This window comes from Leopardus geoffroyi, chromosome E3, assembly GCF_018350155.1.
Source record: "Leopardus geoffroyi isolate Oge1 chromosome E3, O.geoffroyi_Oge1_pat1.0, whole genome shotgun sequence".
Classification (NCBI taxonomy): domain Eukaryota; kingdom Metazoa; phylum Chordata; class Mammalia; order Carnivora; family Felidae; genus Leopardus; species Leopardus geoffroyi.
The window spans coordinates 41539128-41562930 of record NC_059340.1 but is presented as its reverse complement, the minus strand read 5'-3'; the positions used below and the strand labels follow the sequence as shown (position 1 = coordinate 41562930).

Genomic DNA, 23803 nt, shown 5'->3' with positions numbered 1-23803 from the left:
GGGAAAAACAAGAAGCCTAAAAAGAGGGAAAACGTGCTTCTAGAATACTGCATGGCTGGGCAATGAATGCCGTTTTACACAGTCATAGTAATTAAACAGATTAACCGTTTATGTAACCAATGACTGGGACTTAACCATTTTGGAAGGTTAGGAGAGGGAAGGTGGAGAAGCTAATGCTAAAATCCTCAAGTACTATGCAGGATGTTGAAAGAAAATTCTAGAATCCAGGAATTCACAGGAACTACTTAGAAACACTGTGTAGAGGGACAAGGACGACAGGCTAAGGGTGTGAGGACTGCCTTGTGCTGCCTCAGCCTGTCAGCACCGTTCCGTTCTCCGGCCCCAGGAGTGATGACCTGTGCCCCCTAGGTTTGTCGTGACCACTGTCCGTCACAGACAGGAACCCATCTCCCTGGGTGACCGCAGATGCACAGCGTGCTGGTCACGCCTGTCGGGTGGGAAGCTTGGTGTGTGGGCTTACTGATGGCACAGCCACAGCAGCATCCATGGGCTTCCTTGGGTCTAGGGGATTGAGCAATACAGATTCCTCTGAAGAGTCAGGGCTGGGAACAGCAGTGGCAGCTGGTCCCGTGGGTCTGGGCAGGAAAGAACCCAGTGTGGCAGCCAGCCAGGTGGCCGGTGCCGTCCGTGTGGCTCTGAGGCCCTCTCTCAGCCACAGTCCAGGATTCTGTGGGCAGGCTGGTGGCTGGTCTGCTCTAATAGGCACAGTTCATGCAAAATGGAGCTTGGCTGGAGGAGTTCCTGGAGGGTCGTGACCTGGGAGTCAGCAAGCGCTCCTGGAAAACTTGTGACCCGCTGACGCCTGGCAGGGGAGAAGAGCCATCCCTGCACAGGCTGATTCTTTATCTGCAGAGAAGGAGGGGCTGCTGGCTGTTGCCCCGTGGGGCCGTCTCGTGGGTTGCATGTGTCTTGAAGTTGAGTGACTCAAGGAGCACATGGGTATCAGTGTGGTGTGAGAAGTGGCCTGTGTCCTTGAGTCCTGACCTCACCCTGACTCACTGAGACAGGGCCTCTGCCTGCACCTGCCACCCCTCCTCCCTCCTGCTTGCCTTTGTGTGGGCCGTCCCCCTGTGTCTGTCATAGGAGCTGGCAGAGGGGAGCCTGAGGTGAGGCCCTGGGAGGGTCCTGGGCTGTGCCTGAGAGGAGCTGGCTGGAGTTGCTCTAGCCCGCTCTCCCCTGGGGCCCCCTCTCTTGGCTCCCCTGACCAGGGATACCTGGTCCCTCCCCACCCTCATGGCACCTGGCCAGCTGCGTTCTGTCTGTCCAGTGCTGCAGCTGCACTGCCTTTTGAACCTGGGAGCAGTGCCTCGCTGCTCTGAGCCTCTAAGTCAGGATACCACAGCGAAGTCCTGCCTCGGGCCGGCCCACGCACCACACAGAGCACCCACAGGAATTGTTGGAGTCTCAGTATTTTCTCATTCTTGCTGGTAATAGTTCCACTTTGGTTTAATTAAAAACAAAAACCTCCCAGTCAGTCCCAGAGTTAGCATGCATGCTCCAGGAAATAGTGCTGTGTGTTTTCCTTTGGCGAGAACATTCTGGAATAGAAGCGTCCCCAGAGGGCGAGGCTTGGTCTCAATGCGATGCCACATTGCAGGTGATGTCCCCCTGCCTGGAATTTAGCCGGCACAGAGCAGACCCCTGCTCCCGAAGTGAGGTGGTAGGCCGTGGGGGCGCATTCTGCTGCCAGGGTGCATGGCAGAGGGGCTCTGGCCAGAGGCTGGGCTGAAGGGAATTGTGGCGGCGAGAGCTTGAAGCGGACGGCGTGAGGGCCGCAGCCAAGGGAGGCACGGCTGAGGCCCGTGAGGAGTGCGGGTACAGATATCATCGAGCCGGACTGATCTAGGCTCCAGGGACACAGCCCATGTGGAAGAACAGTGTCCCCTGCCCCTGGGAGCTGGCTTTCCAGTGGAGGACAGCCCGCAGACAGCGAGGCACAGCAGCTACAGGAGGAGGGTGAAGCAGGGGTAGGGGTGCCTGAGTACGGCGCGTTGGCGTGTTTGGGGGCTGCAGGGAGGCCACCGTGGCCAGGTTGGGCAGGTGGGGTCAAAAGGTGGAGGTGAAGGCACTGGGGGCACGGCCAGGCTGTGGGCAACGAGGGAGGACTTGGACTTGCCCACAGGGTGGGTGGGTGAGTGCCTGGCCCCTGGGCTCAGTGCCAGCTCACGGGGACCACATCCGAGAGTGGGCGTGAGGCGCTGGGCCTCCAGGTGTCCACAGCCCATGTGGGCTCAGGGGAGGCCGTGTTGGTGGGGATGCCCCACCTGCATCGGACATACTGCCAGGTGGTATCAGGGACTCAGGCTTTGTTTTTCTTTTCTCTGCAGTTTGACTTCATCTTTTAAGTTTCGTTAGGAAAGGAGACTGAAAATAAAATCGTAATGAAAGCAAGTCAAAGCTGATTTTGAAGTTGCGACGTGATAGCATTTGGGAGGGTGCAGCATGTGATCACGGACCCACATTCCATGGAGCGGTCTCCGGTGCTCCTCCAGCATGCAGGTGGCCTGTCTTGGCCGGCGGGCCTCTTCTGCACCCAGGGGCGACACAGCAAGGGACGCGGTGTGTTGACCCAGTTTGCAGTGAAGCACAGGGATATTTTCACTGTCATACCACAGGCCTGCCTTATTTCAGGAATAGAATGAGTCCGGGCGGGGGGGTGGGGCGCTGCAGATTGCTACAAATAGGCCATTACACTGGCTACGCCCTCCCCCAAGCTCTGGAAGAGTGGGATGAAGGCACATTAAAAATGTCCACTTAACTGAAAATTGTTTTAATTCACATGGAGAAAACTTACAGGACAATCATACTTAGTTCCCATGAGGAATATGGCGGCACTAGCTTTGTCCCCACCCCCCCTCTCCACAGTGTGGGGCAAGACCATTTGTCCACCTCTGGAGGCTGAGCACAATCCACCACACCTAGAACCATCGGTTGTGTTTTGAGAGCTTTGAATTTTGTGTTTCAGGCTTTGGAGGGCAGGGAAGACTTAACATGTGAGAGGGGAAATAGGCCAAAGACAGCGTAGCTTTTTACAAAGACACGTGCACGGGGGTGATTGGGGCCCTCCACCCCCTGCCCCAGAAACCCCAAACTTGTGTCCACAGCAACCTTCACTGCGTCGCCTGCCCCAGAGACCCCACCTCCCAGTACAGGGGCCCCGGCGTGTGGGCTCCCATGCTCCTCCTTGCCTGCTGCCATCCGCCCCGCTGGGATACTTAACCACACTCCTGGGGAAAATGGTGTGAAACAACAGCAACAAAAGTGCCCGTGATTCTTAAAGGCCACATAGGAGTTTTTTTTGGCATAAGGGCTTTGATCAGTACTGCAAAGTAGCTTTGAGTTGACAAAGGCATCTCATAATTGCGCAATACATAAATATTTCAATTTACACTGTTGTTAAGGGAAAGCATTATTCTGTTTAAATTGAGAGTCCTTTATTTAAAAAAAAATTAATGTTTATTTTTGAGAGAGAGAGAGAGAGAGAGAGAGAGAGAGAGAGAGAGAGACAGAGCGTGAGCAGGGGATGGGCCGAGAGAGAGGGCGACATAGAATCCTAAGCAGAATCCAGGCTCTGAGCTGTCAGCACAGAGCTGGACGCGGGGCTCGAACCCACGAACTGTTGAGATCATGACGTGAGCTGAAGTCGGATGCTTAACTGACTGAGCTACCCAAGCGCCCCAAGAGAGTCCTTTAGAGACAGGACAGAATGGCTGTGGGTCCTGCCACTGCTGTGTGGTGAAGGGCCCTTTAGTATCTGTTCTCCCTTCCCTGCTTACCGGGGCTCTTGCGGTAACTTCAAACCACTGAGTTTCAGAGCCCGGCTGGAGGACATGGGGATGGCTAGCAGCATTCTCCCCATGTGGTCCCATTGGCAAAGTTGTCCTCTGGGGGCGACTGGCTGGCTCTGTTGGAAGGGCTTGTGACTCTTGATCTTGGGGTTGCAAGTTTGAGCCCCACGCTGGGCATAGAGCTTACTTAAAAAAATAAATAAGGGACTGATGTTACGTTAGATCATGTGAGATATATTAAATAACTTATGTACTTAAAATTTTTTTTTAAGTTTACTTATGTATTTTGAGAGAGAGAGAGAGAGAGAATGAATCCCAAGCAGGCTCCGCGCTATCAGCACAGAGCCTGACACGGGGCTCAATCCCACGGATCGTGAGATCATGACCTGAGCCAGAATCAAGAGTCGGACACTTAACCAACTGAGCCACCCAGGCGCTCCTAAGTGATGTATTTTTTTTTTTTTCTAAGTGATGTATTTTAAATAAGTAATTCCTATTATGATCTGTGTTCTGTTCATAACACTGACACCAAGTATGTGGGATTTCCTCACTAAGTGATTCTCCAGTTCTCTGGGATCTCCAGTTCTCTAGGGACACCAGCTGGGTGTCCCACAATTTAATTTGCTCTGACACCAACTGTCAGAGTTTGTGAAGACCCCACTTCACCCTCCTGGGCCACCCACTCTTCTCTCTGACCTGACAATGAATCCGGGGTCCTCAGTACCCCTCCCCCAGGTGTGATAATTTGCTATAATGGCTCATAGAACCCAGGGAAACACTTTACTTACCATTAGCAGTTTACTCACAAGGTTACAAAGGAACAGCTAGATGAAGAGGTATATGGGGTGAGGTGTGCAAGGGTCTGGAACGCAGGGGATTCTACCCCATGGAGTTTGCGCTCACCTCCCGGTATGTTGGTGTGTCCACTAACCCCTTTATTTTGGATTTAAAATTTTCCTTATTATGAGATAAGACATTTATTGCTAAAGATAAAGTTCAGCAAAAATGAAGGAAATAAAAACTGCCAGCGAGCCCAACACCGAGCGCAAGATGCTCTTTTGGTATAGTTCCATCACACCTACATGGCCCCAAACACACACACAGTTTTAAAAAATTTAAATCTGGTACCTGATACTTTTTAAAGCCCGTGAACAGTGTCATGGGCTTGAGATCTTGCTCCTTCTCTTTTGCACTGCTGTTGGGGGTCTAAAGAAACAAACATTTTATCATTCTGCCTCTACACCACCTCTCTGGGGGGAGGGGGCACGTGCTTCCCCGTCGTAACCATGCTGCTTTCTCCCCTGGGCTTCTCACTGGCTGTCCCGGGCAGGGCTCGCCTTCACCCCTCTGGCACCTTCCCCCATGGCCTCTGGGGCTGGTCTAGGCTTCCTGCTGAGTACTGGGTCTTCTCTCCTGCAGAGTCTGATGGCCAGCTGTGCGGGGTTGCACCTGCCCAGGACGAGGAGCCGCCCGCCTGCCCCGATGAGTTCGACGACTTCGTTACCTTTGAGGCAAGTGGTTCTCACTGAGGGGCTGAGAGGGAGTTTGATGTGACACGTCTTCCTTTCTGCCCTCTGAATCCCGCTCCACTTAGTGGTACCGGGGATATTTCTGCAGGAGGTGGAAGGGAGGGCAGGGCAGGGCTCACTCTGCAGCCCTGTGTGCGCGGCCAGGGGCTCTGGGGGGGCTCCTGGTTGCGGCAGAGGGTCGGCAGGTGTCTGCTCCAGCACTGCTCACCTGAGATCATTGACGGGGGTCCCCTTGGGGCCTGTTGTCAGCAGAGAGCTGGGCTGGGCTGGTAGGGCTCTCCAGTGCTATTGCTGTCACCTTCTGCCAGGCTGCCAAGCAAGGCCAGAGCAGAGGTCTTGTGTAAGGTTTTCATGTTACCGAATTTCAAGTCGTTTTTGGGGTTTAGGGACTTGTAACACCTCGTGCTCCTTTGCCACCTGCCTCCAGGGTTGCTATGGTTACATGGTGTCACCTGTAATTGTGGGTGTTTTGTTCTCTGCATGGCAGGGCGGAGGTCTTTGAGCACAGTCACAGGAGGCTACCACAATTTTGTCCCCCCCCCCCCCCCGGTTGGAGGGGTGAGCAGATGCTGGGACAGCCCATGTGGCTGGACCTGCAGTTTTTTCTTATTAAAAAAATACATTAGAAACTCCTGAGCGCCTGAAGAGCTGTGGGGAAGGTGGTGATGGTAGCCACCAGCCCCTCAGTCCTCTGTTGCTCAGAGGGGTGCAGGGAACAGGGCCAGGCTGTGGCCCGGTGGCTGTGAGCCTTGGTGCCTTGGTAAAATGAGGGAGTTGCACAGAGTGGCTTCTCACAGTCCACAGGGACTCACTCCTTTCCTTTGGGGTCTTGTGTCCTGACTCTGAGAGGCTGCTCCAGGTATTGGTCAGACCTCAGGTAACATAGGTTCACTTTCTGACCGTCTCTTCTGCTGGCATAGACCTCTGGGCCAACTGGGAGCATTCACCACAGCTTTGTCCCAGAGTACCAGCCAAGTGTGAGCCTCCCGAGGGCAGGGACCACCCCACCTTGCATCCTGTTTGGTGAGGTTGGTGTGTTCATTTTGCGTGTGACTTTGTGGGGTGTCAGGCCCGGTCCTGGCATTGGGCACCAGATGTCACATGGGGCACGTGTGGCCAAGTAGGGGCTGCAGGAGGGCAGGATTCTGATGCATCACATTTCAGATGGGCTGCCAGACCCTGTGATGTCGGGTGGCTGCTCTCATGACTGGAGCGGGGCTGGCTCCCTTTCCAGCAAGGTGGAGAAGCCTCTTTGCAGTTTGACACACCTTGAATTTTCCAGGAATGTACCTAAGGTCAGGGGAGTCCTTCTTTCCTTGTGTAGAGCATCTGAGGGGTCACAACACTTGTGCAGTCAGTGACCATCAGACCTCTATCCCCCTCCCAGCGGAGCCCGAGCACCCACATCAGGATCTTCTGCTCTATCCCTGTCTCAGGTTTCTGCTGGATCACCATAGTGGGTGCAGTGGGTTGAATGGTAGTCTCCTGAAAGGTACGATCACTCGGAACCTGTGAACGTGACCTTATTTGGAGATAGGGTCTTTGTGGATGTAATAAGTTGAGGGTTTCGAGATGATATCATTCTGGGTAGTAGGCTGGGCCCTGAATCCAATGACTGGTGTCCTTAGAAGCCAGGAGAAGACACACAGGGGCCGTGTGCTGATGCAGCAGACGCTGGAAGGATGCAGTCGGGGCCACTAGGAGCTGGACGAGGCAGGAGGGAGCCTCCCTTGGAATCTCAGGAAGAGCTTACCCTTGCTGGCCGGAATACATTCCTGTTGTTTGAAGCTGCCCGGTTTGTGGTCATTTGATGTGGCTGCCCCAGGACACTGATACAGGGGGTTGTCACTCAGGGTAGTAGGAGGCATCAACACATTTTGTACTTCCAAGAGTTCATTTGGTCCAGAAGTGTGGGAGCCTCTGATGTTGGGGCTGCCTCTTGAACCCTGAGCAGAGCAGACCCGGGGGTCCTGTCCAACTCCGCATCTTCCCGTCCTTGTGCAGGTGGATCCCCGAGGCCCACAGGAGTGTGGTACCCTTGGGGGTACCAGCTCCTGCCTTGCGCTCACTTGTCACCTTTGGAAGGCATGGTGGGAACCCGATGTTTCAAAGAATGCAAATTTCAAAGGATGCTAATTTGTTTTTCAGAAAGGAGGATACGGTTATGTTTTGTTACTTAAAAAAAATTAATACACTTTGTATTTTAGCAGTTTTAGCTTTTCAGAAAATGAAGCAGATAGTACGGAGAGTCCCCATTCTCCCCTGTACACACACGCGCGCGCGCGCACACACACACACACACACACAGAGTTTCCTTCATCATGAATGTCTTGCGTTAATTAGTGTGGTGCATTTGTTATAACTGATCATCCAGTACAGATCTGTTGCTGTTAACAAAAGCCCACTGTGTACACTAGGGCTCCCTCATGGTGGTTTTAACAAGTGGACAAGGTCATGTGTGCCCTGTGTAGTATCCTGCCAAGGAGTTTCACTGCCTACCGCACGCTCTGCTTCCTGGACTCACCCTTCCTTCCCCGATAGCACCTGGCAGCAACTGACCTTATGCTGTATGCATAGTTCTGCCTTTTCCAGAATGTCACAGAGTTGGAATCCAGTGTGTGGCCTTTGCTGCCTGGCTTCTCTTGCTTAGTAATGTGCATTTAAGCCCCCCACCCCCCCGAAAAAAAAAAAAAGGCTCTTCCGTGTCTTTTTATGATATTTAGGTGTAACTTTCAGGGGACTGGAACCAGGTACTGTGAAACTTCTAGAAAGATGTTCTTTTAAAAAAGCTTGCATGTCATATCTTCCAAGTTCAAGGGCGCCTGGGTGGCTCCATCATTGAGCCTCTGACTTCAGCTCGGGTCGTGATCTCGTGGTTCACGGGTTCGGGCCCATGTTGGGCTCGCTGCTGTAAGTGCAGAGCCTGCTTTGGATCCTCTGTCCCTGTCTCCCTCTGCCCTTCCTCCTCCACCCCCTCGTGTGCACGTACACACTTTTTGTCTCAAAAACAAACATTTAAAAGAAAAAATTTCGGTAAAAATATGGGTGGAAAATATGGGCATTACTTGCAAATCTTACCCTCTTCTGGTGATCTTCAGAGATAAATAAGCTTTGTAATGACTTCTGGCCCAGCACGCAATGGTGTGGGGGCAGGGGTGCTTTGCAGTCCACTGGTGGGCTGCTCCGGGGTCCCCCCCCCCCGCTTCCTGTGGGCTCCTTGCTCGAGTCACCCCTAGGAGAGTTACAAGTCACCCCTAGGAGAGTTACGACGTGGCCTCCCTGAGGAGTGGGGGAGAGGTGAGGGCAGCAGTGAGGGGAGGGGAGGGGAGGGGACGAGGCAGGCGTGCAGGGAGGAGTGCCCCAGGCCCTGCAGCGTGCTGGAGGGGAGGGTGGAGCTCTGCCCCCAGGGTTTCTGGAAGGGCCATGACCATGAGAGGGTCAGAGAACTGGCACAAACAGAAATGATAAGAACTGTCCCTGCTGTGCCTTCTCTGTCCCTCCCTCCTCCTACCAAGGCCCCTAGAGGAAAGAGCTGCCTTAATAAAATGATGGCGACCATGCCTTTTCTGTAAACTGTTACAACAGAGGTTTGAAAGTCAAGAACAAAAGCCACTGTTTTGAGGAGTGACTGTTAAAAACCCAACAAGGACACTTCCTGAACTTTGTCCCCCTTCCCCCAGTCAGTCAGCACAGCAGGATGCTTAATGGAGCGTGTCTGGGAGTAGGTTAAACTTTTTTCCGAGGCTTCATCATCGTTACTTTCAGGGGAGCACGAAGGTTTTGCTGAAACGCCAGCACCACTTGCAGATAGGAAAGCCGCAAGGTTAGTCGAACGAAGCTAGTGACTGATCTGGACAGATGTCCCCCGTATTTCCGTGGGAGGAATTCTGAGTATTTTCTGGGGGGAGGGCGTCTGTTTTGGAGAGCACGCCCTTCCTGGGGTGGTGCGTGGAGCCCACTGAGGCTGCCCAGGCTAGCGCCTGCAGGTCACAGAAACAAACAGTCACCGTCCCACAGAGGGGCCGTGACCTGGACAGTGAAGACCCTGGGCAGTGTTGGCCACATGGGAGTCCCTCGCCGGTGGCTCTGAACCCTGCTTCCTTGTAACCGGTGACATCATTGCTAGCGTGTGGCACAGCTGTCCAGGTGCACTTGATTTTCAAGTGAGTTCGTCCCAGCCTGTGAGTTTATAAGTACTCTGAAAGTGGATAGCATAGATTTGTGTGCTTCCGGGCAAAGTTGGGTCCCTTGTGGTAGCAAATTTGAGCTGATGGGGCAAGTCTGTGAGCTTGTCCCGTGTCTTTAGACTGCGCTCCCCCCCCACCCAGCCCGAGGTGAGCTCTGCCTGCTTCTCTGAAAAGACAGATGCTTACCTTGCTAATCGGGAAAACTGCCTGGCTTGCTGGGATTTTTTTCAGGGCATTCTTGAATCGTAAAAGTTGACCCTCAGGGGGTGAGGAGGTGTAGAACACACAGCTCCTGTGCCCTGGGGCTCTGACCGCCAGGTAAGAGGCTATTTGCAGCTCAGCACCCCCAGCGGGTGCCTGACACTCCAGGACCCGACCTCCTCCGGGACACTATTTATTTATAATTTGGAGTGTAAGTGCAGGCATGAAGCCTTCAGTGAAATGGGAAACAGGGCTCATCTCTTTGACTCTCCTGTGTCGGAGGAATGGCTTTGCTTGAGGAAGGAGGAGTGGAGGGTGGAGGGGAACATTCGCCCTGCCCTGCCCTACCTGTTTAAAAGGTGAGTGAGTTCCCTAGAGCAGAGTTCCATGCCCAGCCTGCGGCGGGCCTCTTTGTGACGCCTTTGCCTCCTTGTTTCTGTGTCCATGGACAGGGACTTGCACCCACAACTGTCCTGGCCAAGCCCCAGGGAGGGTTTAGGCCACAGCCCCAGCCTCACTTGTGCGATTCGGGTGGGCTCCTTGCACACAGAAGAGACAGGCCCGAGTGCCTGGACCCTCCTTCCCTTCCTGGGGGTCCTCAGCTCACGCTGAGCTGCCCATCGAGGGCTCGGGGTCCATGTGGGCCAGAGAGGAGCATTGTGGGGAAAGGGCGCTCCGCCCCCTGGCACACGCTAAGCTGCCCGTCGAAGGCAGGGGGTCCATGCGGGCCAGACAGGACCATCTTGGGGAGAGGGCCCTCAGCCCCCTGCCACACGCTGAGCTGCCCGTCGAGGGCACGGAGTCCATGAGGGCCAGAGAGGAGCGTCATGCTTTTCAGAGGTGCTGGTTCGTTGGTTTTTTTAAAAGCTGACCTCAGGAGTGAAGTCCTGTTTCCTGTTCCGTCTAGGAAATCATCTCAGGGTCCCCAGTCAGTGTCTGGGGGCCCCTTGATGGACCTGTTTGGTGGGGATTGGAGGGTGTGGGTCTTGCTGGCTTCCCAGGTGTGAGGACTAAGTAGTCAAGGTGAGCAGGGCTGTATGGGACTGTTTTGCAGATGAGGAAGTGTTTTCTTTTAGGAGTTTTCGTCTGGATACTAATAGCCAGCACTGGTCTTTGTTGTTGTTTGAAGTCTAGGGGGTGGGGGAGGTCTTCCTCCCGCCATTGGGTGATTCTCGGGCAGCTCCCCCTTTGTGAGTGTGCGTTGTCACCTGGGCAGTAAACCAGCAGCCACCCCTCAGCAGAAGCCAGGAATTGGCTGTGAATTTTGTGCCTGCTCTGTTGTGCCTACCCTGCGGGCCAGCCCCGACTTTGAGGAGCCTGCCTAGCTCACCCTGCCCGTCTCTGCCCATGCTGCCCATCCGTGGAGCAAAGAGCCAGCCCTGAGCCTGGCAGAAAGTGGTACCTGCTCATTGATGGTGATGTTAAACAGTATTAGAGGCCATGCCTCTGAAAGGGATTTCCTGGTTTCAGGTTTTGAAGTGAGTGCTTTTTAGGAGTTCCTTAGTTGCCTTAGATTCCAAGGAAGATTTGGTTTTCCTTTGGAAACATAGGTAACGAGGTAACGTCAATGAGTGCCTGCTCTCACATCATTCTGTTTCATTCTGGCCTTACAGACATTGGGCAGGGATTCTGCCTCCCCAGGGACTCGCGGGCCCCACAGTCCTCCAAGTTTCTGTACCTGCCTGTGTGGTCTCTTAATCCCAGTCCCACTTGACAGGACTCAGAGTGGTTGGGACCCCAGTGCAGGGGCATTGGGCTGGTGGATGGTGGACCACGGATGGACCCTGGCCTGTCATTGGCGTGCTCGGCTCTTGCCAGCTCGACCTGGGCCCTTCACGCCTCTTCGATGGGACAAGGCACCCCGGGAATGCAGCCAGGAGAGGCCCTCAAAGCTAGCGGAGGATGGGGGGCTTTTTGTTACCAGGCACATCTGAGCACACTGTCCCCTTGTGACACCAGAGCAACTGGACAGAATGCACTTTCTTCCAACTCCTTTTCTGGAATCTCACTTGTTTGCAAGTGGTTAACTTCAGATTCTTTTGAGCCTGAAATGTTGGCTCCTTTCCCTAGCCAGTGCACTTGCATTGGAATTACAGCCGAGGTTATAAATTGAAAATGGCCTGTTGAATAGTTCTTTGGATTTAAGTCATTTGCGCTGCCGGACCCTGTGCTGGGTGCTGGGTCCATAAGAGTGGGAATAAAGGTAGGTTCTGTGGAAAGATCTTTAACCAGTGAACACAGTGGGTTGGTTAAATAATTGAGGGGTTAGAATTTTGAGGTTAGACCACGTACTTGAATTTCAAAGCAGTAACCTGAACATACATAACACATATTGATGGTGACTTTTTAATTGAAAAACGCATGTTCTTATACTGTTCTTTGGATAGAAATAATTTCAGTGCTGGTAGCCATATGGGTGGTTCCACTCACACTTAATCCTATGGTGTTGGATACCTCCTGTTTTAGGTAACCTCTATAACTAAGTTTCAAAATTGCTTTAGTACTTACTCTGCTTTGGAACATGTGCTATGTTTCAGTTTTCAAAAATATTGGATTGTTTTGTAAGCTAACGTTTCTCCTTAGAGGTGCTTTGGGGGCCCTGCCTGAGGCTGTCTCTCCACGCTGTCTCTTCGATGCCTGCAGCGTCGGGGTTTACTGACATGTGACCATTTCAGGGTGTGGGACTGACCCTTGGCGCTCTCTCCTAGGCCAACGAGGTGACAGACAGCGCATACATGGGTTCCGAGAGCACCTACAGTGAGTGTGAGACCTTCACCGACGAGGACACAAGCACCCTGGTGCACCCTGAGCTGCAAGCCGAAGGGGATGCCGACAGCGCCGGTGGCTCAGCTGTGCCCTCCGAGTGCCTGGACGCCATGGAGGAGCCTGGCCACGGCGCCTTGCTACTGCTCCCGGGGAGGTCAGTACCCTGCCCCTGCACGGCACGAGCATTGGTTGCAAGACACCAACCGAGTGGCTGTGCCCGAAGGGCAGATTGGGTTTGTGGACGGGTTGGTGTCAGAGAGCTATGCAGTCATTGTGGGATGAGCCCATGCTCGTTGTGGCCCCGAGCCGGCTCCCAGCCCCCACGGACCTCCCTGCCTGGAGGTGCTCCTCCTGCTGGCCGCAGATGACCCTGGCTAGACATGTTGCACAACTTCCTTGGCTGTAGAGAGAAACCTGATCCTGGATTTCTCACCGAAGTTCTTAGAAACCAGGGCAGGACACCATATTCAGGGCACATCTCCCAGCAGGATCTTAGAACCCACTTGTCTTTATTGCACCCCTGCCCAGATCTGTTTTCCCCCCTCCCCGCCCCTGCTCCAGGCGTCCCCCTGTGATTGAAGACCAGCGAGGGGAGAGGGCAGGGTCCGACAGGGTCTGGGTGGCAGTTTGCCTCTGCTGCGTGGGAAGCCGTCATACTTAGCTGCTTTGGAAGTGGTTTGGTTTTATTTTGTTTTGCCTGTTTTAAAAATTTTTTTTTTTTTTTCAATGTTTATTTATTTTTGGGACAGAGAGAGACAGAGCATGAACGGGGGAGGGGCAGAGAGAGAGGGAGACACAGAATCGGAAACAGGCTCCAGGCTCTGAGCCATCAGCCCAGAGCCCGACGCGGGGCTCGAACTCACGGACCGCGAGATCGTGACCTGGCTGAAGTCGGACGCTTAACCGACTGCGCCACCCAGGCGCCCCTGTTTTGCCTGTTTTATTTAATTTCACTTTTTGTTTGGCCCTCACAGAGTTTTTGTTTTTTTTCTCTTTAACTGAAGTATGGCATACTGGCCTGTGAGTGCAGCCGTCATAGGTATACGGACCCGCCAGCAGCCTCACAGGCGCCCTCTGCCTGGCGCTTAGGAAGAGTAACTACCCAGTGGCGCCTGGGTGGCTCATTCTTGATTTCTGCTCAGGTCTCACTCTCACAGTCCATGGGGTCAAGCCCCGCATTGGGCTCCATGCTGACCGTGCAGAGCCTGCTGGGGATTTTCTCTCTCCCTCTCTCTCTTCCCCTCTCCTACTCATGTGCGCACGCACACACTCTCAAAATAAATAAATAAACTTAAAAAAGTAACCACACAGGCTTGTAGCCTTGTTACACCTGGCTGCTTTTGCTTCATGTTGTGGCTGTTGCGGTTCATCCATATTTTTGTATAGCTGTCAGTTACTTGTTTTCATTATTACTAGAGTTTTCCGCTGTATGAATGTGCTGCAGCTTTTTAATTCATTGCTGGTGGCCATTTGGGTCGGGTTTACAGCTTTGGTTCTGTGAACAAAGCTCCTATCAACACCACGTGTCTCGTGGCCTGTTTGTACCCAGGAGTGGGACAGTGCTGCATGTGCGTGTTGGGCTGTGAGGCTCCCACACCAACTGCAGTCCACACAGGTACGGATGGGGCTTCCCGTAGTTACCTGCCTGCCAGCCACCTGTGGGGCTCTGGTCTCTCCCTTTCCTCCACCGCGCCTGGGCTGCGCCACTTTGCCATGTTCCTTCTCCAGAGGGCACGGAGCTCAGTGTTGGTGTGGGACACTCTTAGTCGCACCTCCTTGGTGAGTGCCTTTTCTTGCGTTTAATGCCCATTTGGTGAAGGTCCTCTTTTGTGAAGTGCTTGTTCAAGTCTTTTGCCCCACTTATTTATTGCAGGGATCTGCAAACTTTTTCTGTAAAAGGCCAGATAATAAATACTTTCTGGTTTGCAAGCTGTATAGTCTCAGCAGCCAAGTTCTGCTGTGAAGTGGAAAGTGGCACAGCTCGTATCTGTGTCCCATTCCTACTTTCCCGAAACAGGCCATGGGTGGGATTTGGCTTCTCCTGATCTGTTGGGTTGTCTTTTTCTTACTGATTTGTAGGAATTCTTTGTATATTTTAGATAGGAGTGCTTTCCCTGGGATGTGTATTACAGGGAAGTGTTTCCTACTCTGTAGGTTGCCTTTGCACTTTCCTGCTAGTGTCTTTGAGGAACATGTGTTTTTAATCTTACTGTGGCCTGGTTCATCCATTCCTATTTTGTGGCTAGCACCTCTGTATTGTTCTAAAAACCTTTGCTTACTGAGGCGCCTGGTGGTTCAGTCAGTTAAGTGTCTGACTTTGGCTCAGGTCATGATCTCATGGTTCCTGGATTTAAGCCCCACGTTGGGTTCTTGCTGACAGCTCAGAGCCTGGAGCCTGCTTTGGAGTCTGTGTCTCCCTCTCTGCCCCTCCCCCATTCGTGCTCGTTCTCTGTCTCTCAAAACAAACATTTAAAGAAAAAAAGAAATCTTTGCTTACTTCACACAACTATGATGTTTACTTTGTTTCACCTCTGTGTTCAGATCTGTAATCTCCCCATAACTGTCTTTTTGTGTGTGGTGTGAGATAGGGGTCATCTCCCAAATGGGTATCCATTCAATTCAGCCTCAGTTTTGAAAAGATTCCTCCTTCCCTCACTGTCTGGTGTCACCTTGGTCCTGCGAGGTCAGGTGGCTGAGGGTGTGGAGCTGTGTCTGGACTGTGCACTCTGTTCTGTCCATTCTCAGATCAGTACCACATAGTCTTGTACTCCAGCGTGTCGTAGATCGTGCTGTGTAAGTCCTCCAGCCTTGTTCTTCAAGGCTGCAAGGCTGTGTTGGTGCCTTTTGGCCCTTTGGCCTTTCCATGTGGGTTTTAGAATCAGCTTGTTGGTTTCAGGACAAAGGCATTCGCTGGGATTTGGGTTAGGGTTGTGTTCATTATAGATGAATTTGGGGAGAATCAACATCTTCATATTGTCAGATCTTCAGTCTTTGAATATAGTATCTCTGTCCACGTATCTGAATTTCAGTGTATTTATGTATATGCCTCAGGATGATGAGAAGTGAGATCACCCCCATCTCAGTTTACTCAGGTTTCCTTGTTCCTGAAAGCGAGTGTAAGACCACGGGATTTGTCCTGAGTGGCTTCAGGACTGCTCTGTGGGCACGTGCATTTCTGGGTGGGCAGTGGGCGCGTGCTCCGAGGGTTGAACAGCCGTGATGGTCTTGGGGGCGTGCACAGGGACCCATTTCTGTCCCTGACTCTGCCTGTGAGACCCTCACTTGGTTCCCCGAGGCCCCTTTCCCCTTTGGAAAGGGGCAGCTCTCAGATTCGTGTACCCGTGAGTGGTGATGAGCTTAATCCAGCCCTCGTGGAGGTGCTGGTGGAGCCACAGCTGTTTCCTGTCGTCCCTGGTGAAGCGCTGGGCCTCCCGGCACTGGCTCGGCTTCTGCCAGCCTCCCGCGGTGCCGGGGCACCTCGTGCTCTGGAAGCTCTGGAAAGCGGGTGTGCAGGAGTGACCTCTCTCTCAGAAGGATGGGTGCTAGCAAACCCTTCACCTTCCCTGCTTGGAATCCTGCTGTTCTGAACTTCACATCCCAGCAGACGTCTGCGCTCACACCCTCCAGCAGTTGTGTGAAGACAGCAGCTGCTGGTAGGGGCACAGGTGCATTTGCAGGAGACGCGCTGAAGTGTACGGTGAACTCCCGGTTTCGAATACTTGTTACAAAATAAAGAATAAAGAGTCTTGCTTGTGAAATGATGATATTTGGGATATGTTAAAATATATTGTTAAAATCGATCTCACCTGTTCATTTCTTTCTTTCTAATGTGGCTGCTACAATGTTTGAACCCAAGCCTGTGGCTAGTAGCACATCTCTGCTGGAAGGGTGCCATCACAACATCGGTTCTGGAGCCACCAGTCACAGGGCGTTGCTTTTGTGTTGCCTTTGCAGATCCCACCTGCACAGCCAGTCCGTCGTCACGGTGATAGGTGGCGAGGAGCATTTTGAGGACTATGGTGAGGGCAGTGAGGCAGAGCTGTCCCTGGAGACCCTCTGCAATGGGGAGCATGACTGCAGAGACCCCGCTTTCCTCACCCCCAGGTAATGCAGCCCTGCACTGCCCTGGCATGTGTGTGTGTGTGCATGCGTGTGAGGAAACGTGTGCATGTATGTATGCTGGAGAACATGTGTGCGTGTGTGCACATATGTGGGAGAACATGAATGTGCGACTATCCGTATGAACACACGTGAGACCATGTGTGTGTTTCCGTGCACACATGTGTGAGACCACGTGTGCGTGTGTGAGAGAACATGTATGCATGTATCGGCACACACGCGTGAGAGAGCATGTATGTGTGTGTCCATGTGTACACACGTGTGGAAGACCATCGCGTGTACACGTGTGGGAACACGTACATGTATGTACACATGTGAGAGAGACCACATGTACATCATGTATCTGTGTGCACGTGTGAGAGAACGTGTGTGTGTGTACGCGTGTGAGAGAAAACACCTGTGTGTCCGTGTGTACATGTGTGTGAGAACATACGTGTATGTATCCGTGCGTACACGTGTGTGTGAGAGAGAACATTTACGGTCTACTCTCAGCGATTTCAAGTACATGATACCGTGTAGTTACCACGTTCTACGTTCGAGCCTTAGACCTTACTCCTCTTGCAGCTGCACGTTTGTACCCTTTGATCAGCCTCTGTGGGGGCTTTAACATCGCAAGTGATTCTTTGGATTCATGCCCAAATTGTCTGGAACATTCTGCATGAGTAGGCCGAGGTGCTAGGTCTAAAGGGTGAGACCTTCGCTCATGGAGTAGATCCTCTCCAGCCCACCTTTCTCTTAGGGCTCCGCGTGTGTCCAAACAAGGGGCCTGTGGACCTGGCAGTCTTTTGCTGGTGACTGGCCCATCTGAGGACGTGCCTGCCTGTGCCCGCGAGGTCCCGCCTGGCTCAGCGGCTGCTCTGCGCCAGTCGCGGATCCGCTTGGCGCCAGGTTCCTCAAACCCTCTCTATTTGCCGACAGCGGAAGCCGAGTATCTCTGAACCTGCAACCGCGAGGCCCTTCTTTTGCCGAGACCGTTGCCCTGGCCCAGAGGACCTGCGGCCCGGGAGAGGGCCTCTGTGGCGAGCCTCTGGGAGTTGGTGTGAGCGAAATATGTGCGTGGTTTTAGCAGCTTTTCTTTCCACGTGCGTGTTCGTGGTGGTGTGAGGCAGAGGCCAAGGACTGGACGCTGCTAACCCCGTGTCTGTCTGTTTGGGGAGTCTTTCTGGTCTGCGCGTCTGTGCCTCCCAGCCAGCCTTTTCACTATTTTCTGTCTCAGGTGTAACTTCCGCGCTACCACTAATACTTCCCTTCAACCTGTCTTCACGTGGAACTTCCAAACCAGCTTCCAAAAGCCAGCAGGTCCTAATGTCTCAAGGACATCACTGCCTTCCTGCTTTCATCTTCCTGTAGTGGGTGTCCCGCCAGTGCTGTGAAAGTCCATTTAAATTAGATCACAGGGAGGAAAACAGAATCTTGAGTTATTTTATTTAGCCAATTAATTTATTTTTGAGAAAGAGAGCGTGTGCATGTACAGGGCGGGAGCACAGAGAGAGGGAGAGAGAACCCCAAGCAGGCTCCATGCTCAGCACAGAGCCCGACGCTCAGTCTTAGGACTGTGGCATCATGACCTGAGCCAAAGTCAAGACTCAGACGCTCAACCTACTGGAGCTACCTAGGTGCCCCTGAATCCTGAGTTTTTGATGAAGGCCTTAAAAATGACAGAATTGTTGGTGATCATCATCCATGCATAGTTCTGACACTGGTGGGCTTTAGAGCAGCGAGTAAAGGAGCTGCAGTACAGTAAGTTAAGCCCCACCTGGAGACGCGTGCTTTGCTCTCACACTGGTGTGTTTTTGACGAAGGACAAGGCAGCAGCATCTCCAGTCATTTCGCTGCTTGTTAAAGAAGAGTTTGTGTTTCACAATGAAGCCCAGGGGCTACCTATTTCCTCTGAGCACCTGACCAGGAAGGAGCAGATGTGTGGCCAAGTCCCCTCACTGCTCCAGCTGGTGTGTGTCACCGGTCCTAGAGGTGACGCTTGAGGGAGGTGGGCTCACAGCAGTCTAAAAGCAAGAGCCAGAATGTTCCATAGCCTGACACAGTGCTTTTGTCCAGCCCCTCTGTGGGGTCACAGATAACCTGACGGGTCCTCGCTGTCTTCTGAACTGACACTTCTCGTCTTTCTAGCACTGATCCGCTTGCCGCAAAGCTGCACAGCATCCTCACTGATGAGGCTTTTGAGTTTTACTGTAGCCAGTGCCACAAACAAATCAACCGCCTTGAGGATCTTTCTGCTCGCCTGAACGATCTTGAAAAGAATAGGTAACTGACTAGTGCCTGGCCTTGCTCTGTTCAAGTGGGAGGGAGACTGCAGTTACCCACAGCTCCTGCCAGTGGGTCTGGCTGGAGGCGCTGCTCTCTCGGCTGGGCTGAACCGCAGCCCGGAGGCAGGACCCCTCCCCTGCCCCCCCCACCCCCACCCCAACCCTGCATGTGCTGAGCGTCTGCCCTCCTCGCCCTGTGCATGTGCCACCCTGGGTGTGTGCTGCAGCCTGAGCCACTGCTTCTGTTCCCAGGGGAGGAGACTCCCTTCCCATGCTGTGTGTCCTGGGAGAGGGAACCCAACGTAGGAAAGAGAGTCTGCACCCAGAAAGAGATGCATGTTTCATTTTACTAAAAGGTTTCTTTAACTGGGAGTCACATGAAAGAGCTTTGGGAAATTTAAAGTGAGATTTGGTCTTTAAAAAAAACAAATTCGTAACAGCTTTCAGGAGTATATGTTTACATCCAGTGAGCTCTTCCTTGAACTTATTACTTTATGTTGTTGGGGTTTTTTTTTCCTCTATATGTTGTTTCTTTAAAGTTTTTTTATTTTTTTAAATATATTTTAAAAAACGTTTGTTAGTTTATTGTGAGAGGGAGTGAGCACATGCACTCAAGCAGGAGAGAGGCAGAGAGAGGGGGAGAGAGAATCCCAAGCAGGCTCCACACTGCCAGCACAGAGCCCATGTGGGGCTTGAACCCACAAACCATGAGATCATGACCTGAGCTGAAGTCATGAGTCAGATGCTGAACCGACTGAGCCACCCAAGTGCCCTTAAGATTTTTGTTTTTAAGTAGTCTCTACACCCAGGGTGCCAACTTTGCTACCCTGTTTTTAAAATAAGCAGCCGGGACCCAGTATGTGCCTGCTGCTCCCTGGCCTTGGTCATCCCCGGTCTGTCCCTCCTCCCCGTCTCCCAGTTCTGGTTTGTGTCAGAGTGTTAGCCTCCCTCTCAGCCATCTGTACCCAGCCCTACTCAGGTTGGAGCTCCAGAAGGAGACCGTTCCTTTTGCTGGATCCCCACAACTTCACACCCTCCAGTTAAAGAAAACATGTTTGAGTAGCTTGCCCATATTGACGTCCATGGAGCATATTGTTGATTTAGGCCCCAGGCCAGCAGAGTTGGTGAGTGACCCACAAAGAGCTCTCACACTGGGCAGGAAGGAATGTTTTGTGCTGGTCAGTGGTGTGGGCTCCCAGGCGGCAATCTCAAGTGGCTGTCTGAAAAAGAGGGGACATGGCTGGTGGGAGGTTACATAAAATGTGGCAGAAGGGCAAGCCATCCTGACAGCTTCAGCCTGTTTAGAGTGGTCTTTTTTTTTTTTTTTTTTTTTTTTTAATTTTTGTTTAACTTTTTTAAATTTATTTTTGAGACAGAGAGAGACAGAGCATGAATGGGGGAGGGGCAGAGAGAGAGGGAGACACAGAATCAGAAGCAGGCTCCAGGCTCTGAGCCATCAGCCCAGAGTCTGACGCAGGGCTTGAACTCACAGACCGCGAGATCATGACCTGAGCTGAAGTCAGACGCTTAACCGACTGAGCCACCCGAGCGCCCCTGGAGTAGTCTTCTAAAAATTCCTCCTCTGTCTTGAGGAGCCTGCCCCCTTAGGGCCTCAGCCCAGGGCAGCTCGGTCTTCCTGGTGGGTCTCCGTGGCTGAGAGCCCTGCTGTGCTCCTGACCGGCCTCCAGTTCCAGCTCAGGACATCTGATGTCTTCACCCCTTTGTCTTACGTTCTGTGCAATACTCACCACACAGACTGCAATCCAGCAAATGCCCAGTTGGGTGGAGAAGATTCTTTGTGGCCAGTCGGAAGCCTCAGAGGGGAGTCTGGGAGGAGGTCCCAGCAGTACTGATGAGAACCTCGCCTTCCAGGGAGACTTGGGGGAACTGTGGCAACTAGGGATTTCAAAGACCCACTGGGCTCTTCCACAGGGAAAACTAGTCTTCTTTTCTTGTATGTGGTTAGCTGGGTGTTCAGTGCTCCAGGAAGGTCCCTCCACCCGACTGGTGAGGGGTCACCTGTCTTTCCCAAATGGAGACTGCTGTCCTGCTAAGTGGGTTTGAGTACAGGAATGCCATCTCTGTTCTTGAGAGTAAGCATGAAGACGTGTCTCATCTCTCATTTCTGAAGACTTTTGATGCAGAAGTGATCTTTTGCCGTGTTGAGAACCTGCCGCATAACGGCCAGGGTCGCCTCTCTTAGGGTCCCCTTTTGAGAGGGGGAGCCTGGGATGTGGCTAAGTGTGGCCGGCAAGTCCAGTGGGGCCTTCTGTCCAGTCTGAGCCATTCCGTGAGAAAGACCCTACCAAGGTGGGTTCATGTGCCATTAAAATCATTATTCTCATCAAGACACAACTGTCAGGAAAGTTGTCCTGAACACTGAAGTTAAGGAGATCTGAATCTTGCTTGTTGGTTTCCAAGAAATTGTCTCAAATTAAATGTATTTGGTTATGGTTTGTGGATGATGAAAGGTGATTTAGTCCCAACTGTGTTTGGAAACTTTGATGTCATTTATATTTTCTACCCAGTGAACCTCGGAATGTGCCCACAGTGATCATACTTTCCAGGTACTTACAGCCTGTATGAAAACAATTCATTTTGTAGAAATTAAGAAGAATACTAAGAAGAAGTTAAGAGTAATAAGGTCTATTTACAAACTATAAACCTCAAAACTGGACTGGCAGTGCAGCCCCTGAATAAGTAAACCGAGTCTGTCTTGTCCCATCAGCCTCAGGGAGACCCCGGGATATTAGGGTGACATATGTGGTGTGAGCCGGGGCCCTGCCAGGAGAGGGGACACACAGGAGTGGGCGTGAGGAGTGTGATGAGTGAGTAGCCCCAGAGGGATGGAGCGATGAGGGCCCCGTGGGAACAGCAGCTGTGAAGAGGCCAGGCGGCGGGTGTCACCCTGACGGCACACCAGTGGAATTTGCTGGGAATTTACCTTCTAGAAGTTGATGGAAATCTGCCCTCTGGCCTGTACCGGAGGCACTCCGTGGCAGAACTGCCCGGGGAGGCGCTGGCCCCTGGGGAAGCTGCCAGGCAGGATCTGGGGTGAGCCCCACCAGTGTCTCTCAGAGGCTAGGTGTAGCCGAGGACACATGGGGACCCTCCCACGAGGGCCCTCTCCAGCACCCTCTGCTGGCAGAGCACGGCAAAGGAAGACTGGGAAAACCGCCCCGATCCTTTTCCACAGAATAAGTGGGGAGGAAGAGTCTGGAAGTGGGCGGCCGTAAATTGGTAACTGACACAGTGTAGGTTTTTCTGCCCGAACTGTGCGGGAATCGCAGGCGTGTCTCGGATGAGCAAGCTGAAGGGGAGACGCCATGGGTCTGGTTCCTGGCGTGGGAGACGAGGGTTGTCCTTGTGTTGGAAGAGGGCGTGGGTCTTCTCGTGGGCTGAGGCCGGTAGCTTAGCAGTTACATTTGAAAATAAAACTCGGACTTAGACATGAGAGGTAAGGTCAGTTTGGCCTTTTTTGCCACCTCAGAGGATTCCGTCAGCCGGACGATGGGTCCCGAGGCGGCAGTGGGAAGGGCTTCCAGATCACTGCCCAGGCACATGAGGTTTCAGTGCCTGAGTTAAAGTTCGAGTCCGAACTTTCCTGTCACAAACAGGCTTACGTCACATTTCATGTGGGGCCTCTGACGGCCAAGTGATTGGAGGGTAAGCGTTTGGCACGTGGCACTCGTGCAGCCCACCGGTGGGTGTGGTGCTGGGCTCGGCCTCGGAACGAAGGTCTGGTCGCGGCTCCCTCTGGGACCTTTGGGAGTGGGAAAACGTGACTTGGCGAGGCCCTGGGACTGTCCCCTGTGTCCCTGAATGTTTTGCTGAGCAGGCCTTTCTGTGTATGGCGCTGGTCTCGGCGGGTGCTGCACGCTCGTGAACATGCCCCATCCCCGTATCTCTTCAGCCTGAATTTCCTGTTTCCTCCCCTTCCTCCCTGTTCTCTGACACGATTTTCCTGTTTATTTTGATTTTGCACAGTCCAGCGAAGCGGCTCTCCAGCAGGAAGGTGGCAAGGTAGGAGACCCTTGGTTATTTACAGAGATGTTCTGAAATGTATCATTAATCATAGCTCTTTAAAACGTGTTTAGAAAATAGTATCTTCCAAGGTAAGTTTTTAAAACTTTTGAAAGTCACCTCTCATGGTTTGGGACTGAACATAATTCTTGGGGATGGGTTGTGAAACCAGTTTCCACCGCCACGCCACGATCAGACCCTGCTTTGTGACAGGGAGGTGTGTGCTGAAAGCTTCCGGCATTGTGCCATTCTTACCAAGTCTTCGCAGAAATGTCCTCAGGCGGCCCTTGGCATCCCCACGTGTCGTGTCTGCTGTAAGGTAGCCCACGGTGTTATCGCGAGGGTCATGGCGGAGCCCTGGTCTGGGTCGGCCTCCTTCAGATGCTCTGCCCTTCACGCCCACGCTGGCTCTCCAAGGTGAGAAGAGGGTGGAGGCGAGCCAAATGCCGCGTTTCTGAAGAACACACTCTTGTGGCCATTTCTCCACCTCCCAGCTTTGGGTCTGCCTGTCGGTTTCCTGCGTAAGAGGTGGCAGCACGCACAAGTACCCTGTGCCCCCCAGGGCTGGCTCACCAGTTTTCACCGGGCTTGTCTGATGCCAGCGTTTCTCACAGGAAGCCATGGAATGCTCACTTACTTCCTTTCTCCGACAAGTCGCTGCTTCTGGACTCAGTGATGGCTGTGATACTGCCACTTGCCTCACCTTCTCGCCGCACCCCTGCCTCCCCTGCCCAGCTAGGGCCTCTGCCCTCTGCATGGGCACCACGGCTGTGGGCAGTAGCACTGTGGTCCCCAGCCTGCGCTAAGTGTGTGTTTCAGGGCTGGGGTCATGCTGCTCCCTGAACCCGTCTCCCTTCTTTTATCTACGTGTTTTTTGTTCGGCACATCTTGTAGCTTCTTGAGAA

The 23803-nt window shown here is 52.8% G+C and overlaps 1 protein-coding gene across 1 annotated transcript in view; it reads left to right on the top strand.

The window, feature by feature from the left end:
• Nucleotides 1–23803, top strand: part of RAB11FIP3 (RAB11 family interacting protein 3) — a 79565-nt gene that overhangs the window by 43702 nt on the left and 12060 nt on the right. The window contains exons 3-6 of the mRNA XM_045460783.1: nucleotides 5229–5320; nucleotides 12435–12646; nucleotides 16447–16596; nucleotides 22863–22898. Of these exons, the coding sequence (XP_045316739.1) occupies nucleotides 5229–5320; nucleotides 12435–12646; nucleotides 16447–16596; nucleotides 22863–22898 (490 nt within the window). The remainder of the gene's footprint in view (nucleotides 1–5228; nucleotides 5321–12434; nucleotides 12647–16446; nucleotides 16597–22862; nucleotides 22899–23803) is intronic.